The sequence below is a fragment of the Arabidopsis lyrata genome (assembly GCF_000004255.2).
Source record: "Arabidopsis lyrata subsp. lyrata unplaced genomic scaffold ARALYscaffold_8, whole genome shotgun sequence".
NCBI classification, from domain to species: Eukaryota; Viridiplantae; Streptophyta; class Magnoliopsida; order Brassicales; family Brassicaceae; genus Arabidopsis; species Arabidopsis lyrata.
This window is the reverse complement of record NW_003302548.1, coordinates 7,398,568-7,400,279: the sequence shown is the minus strand read 5'-3', so window position 1 is coordinate 7,400,279 and position 1,712 is coordinate 7,398,568. Positions and strand designations below refer to the sequence as shown.

Here is a 1,712-nt window from a genome sequence, read left to right as displayed (position 1 = left end):
TATAATCCTAAACCACTTCGATTAGGAGGACTTTGCAAACCCTCTAGGTAAAATCGATGGTTTCCACCAAAATTAAATATTTCTTCCTAAAGAAATTTTAATTAAAAACCCCCTTGGGTAAGTTATTCATAACAGTAATAAAAGCCTCCTTGGGCAGAAAACTCCAAAAAGAAATAAACAGCCCCATGGCCAACAAAACGAATTTCATGTCTTAAAATTAAAAGGGACAATCCCCATAAAAGGTGAATGCAATCACCATCATTCAATCATAGGCGAACCACCTTCATCTCCTGCTTGATTTGAGACAAGAGCACTCCCGACATCAGCGTTCTGAGTTGTGGGAACCACCTCAGGATTAAGCGAGCTAGCATCTTGAGGAGGTTCGCTCTTCGATTCAAGGCCGTCTCCCATAATCGAGGAGATGGCAGGATCACGACCAGAGAACCCTTGAGCTCGTCCCGAGGAGATTCTGTCACCATTGGTTCCGAACTCATTAAAATGAGCGCGAGGAGAACCTGTTAACATCATCTCGTCCAGAGACAAACCAATATTTGGCTCAGTCAATGGAGGGGAATCGGCGAACTCAGAAACAAACTGCTGCAAATTCAAATACGGCTGAGGAGCAGTAGCTAGCTTAGCTTCAGTCTCAGCAAGCTCAGCGCCAACTGTTTCCTTTTCCTCAGCCAAGTTGACCTTTCCGTCCTCTATCTCCTTGATCAGATCGACATTGCTCTTCATTTCATCACGCTCGGAGTTAAGTTTGTTCCAAGCTTTATCTGTAGTAATAAATTCCTGCACAGTAAGAAGAAACTTTTGCCCAGCTCCTTTAACCTCTTTCCGAGTATTGTGAGATATCTTGCGAACATCTCGATCTTTGAGTTCGGAAAGAGATTCATTTTTGCGCTCGAGCTCCTCAGCAGCTGTTTTGACCCTGTCAAGCTCTGATCTCAGAAGCTCAATCTCGCCCTTTGCGAGGTTATGGTCAGCAAGGGCAGTCTCTAGCCTCTACTCAGTTTCGATTAAAATCTTCCTTGTCTCCTCGCCAGATCTCTCGAGTTGTTCGATTTTCTCCTGGCGAGACGAATCAAGGCCAGCAGTCTCCTGCACGAGCCGACTGGAAGATTGTAGTTTCTCGATCTCTCCTTCAGCAACAACAGCTTTCTTGGAAACTTTGGCAAGCTCCTCTTTGTAATAGTTGATGATGCCATTCACGTCCAAAGTTGCCTAATGAAAGAAGATGCGTTTTTAAAATTTTTTTTTTTCGAAATCAGTTGTTGAAAGGTGCAAATAGTCAAACCTGGGAGGAATGGAATGAATGGCTGACATACATCTTCTTGATATCAGGCTTTAATATGATCCTTGTTAGAAGATCTTAGTCCCTTGATGCACTTCGTGTGGTGGTTGAATAGATTAAGCTAAAATGATGCGGAATGGATATGAAGTAAGTGAATGATGGTGATCGAGTGGTCTGGTGAAGAGGTGGTCGAGTAGTTTGGTGGTGAGGTCGAGTAGGATGGTCGAGTGGTGACAAAAAGGTGAGATCGAGTAGGGTTTGGTGGTGAAGCGGGAGATGTGGTCGAGTAGGGACTTGGTGGTTGAGTAGACAAGGATGTGATCGAGTAACCAAGGTGAAATCGTGAAGGTTTCGGGTATGGTGGTCGAGTGAATGAGAGTGAGGTCGAGTATGATTACGATTGATGATTTGAATGATC

General features: G+C 44.0%; 1 protein-coding gene across 1 annotated transcript in view; it reads right to left on the bottom strand.

Moving 5' to 3' along the window:
- Positions 1-258: 258 nt before the first annotated feature.
- Positions 259-1,712, bottom strand: part of LOC110225738 — an 11,864-nt gene continuing 10,410 nt past the window's right edge. Inside the window, exon 4 of the mRNA XM_021015704.1 lies at positions 259-1,005. Coding sequence (XP_020871363.1) covers positions 259-1,005 — 747 coding nt within the window. The remainder of the gene's footprint in view (positions 1,006-1,712) is intronic.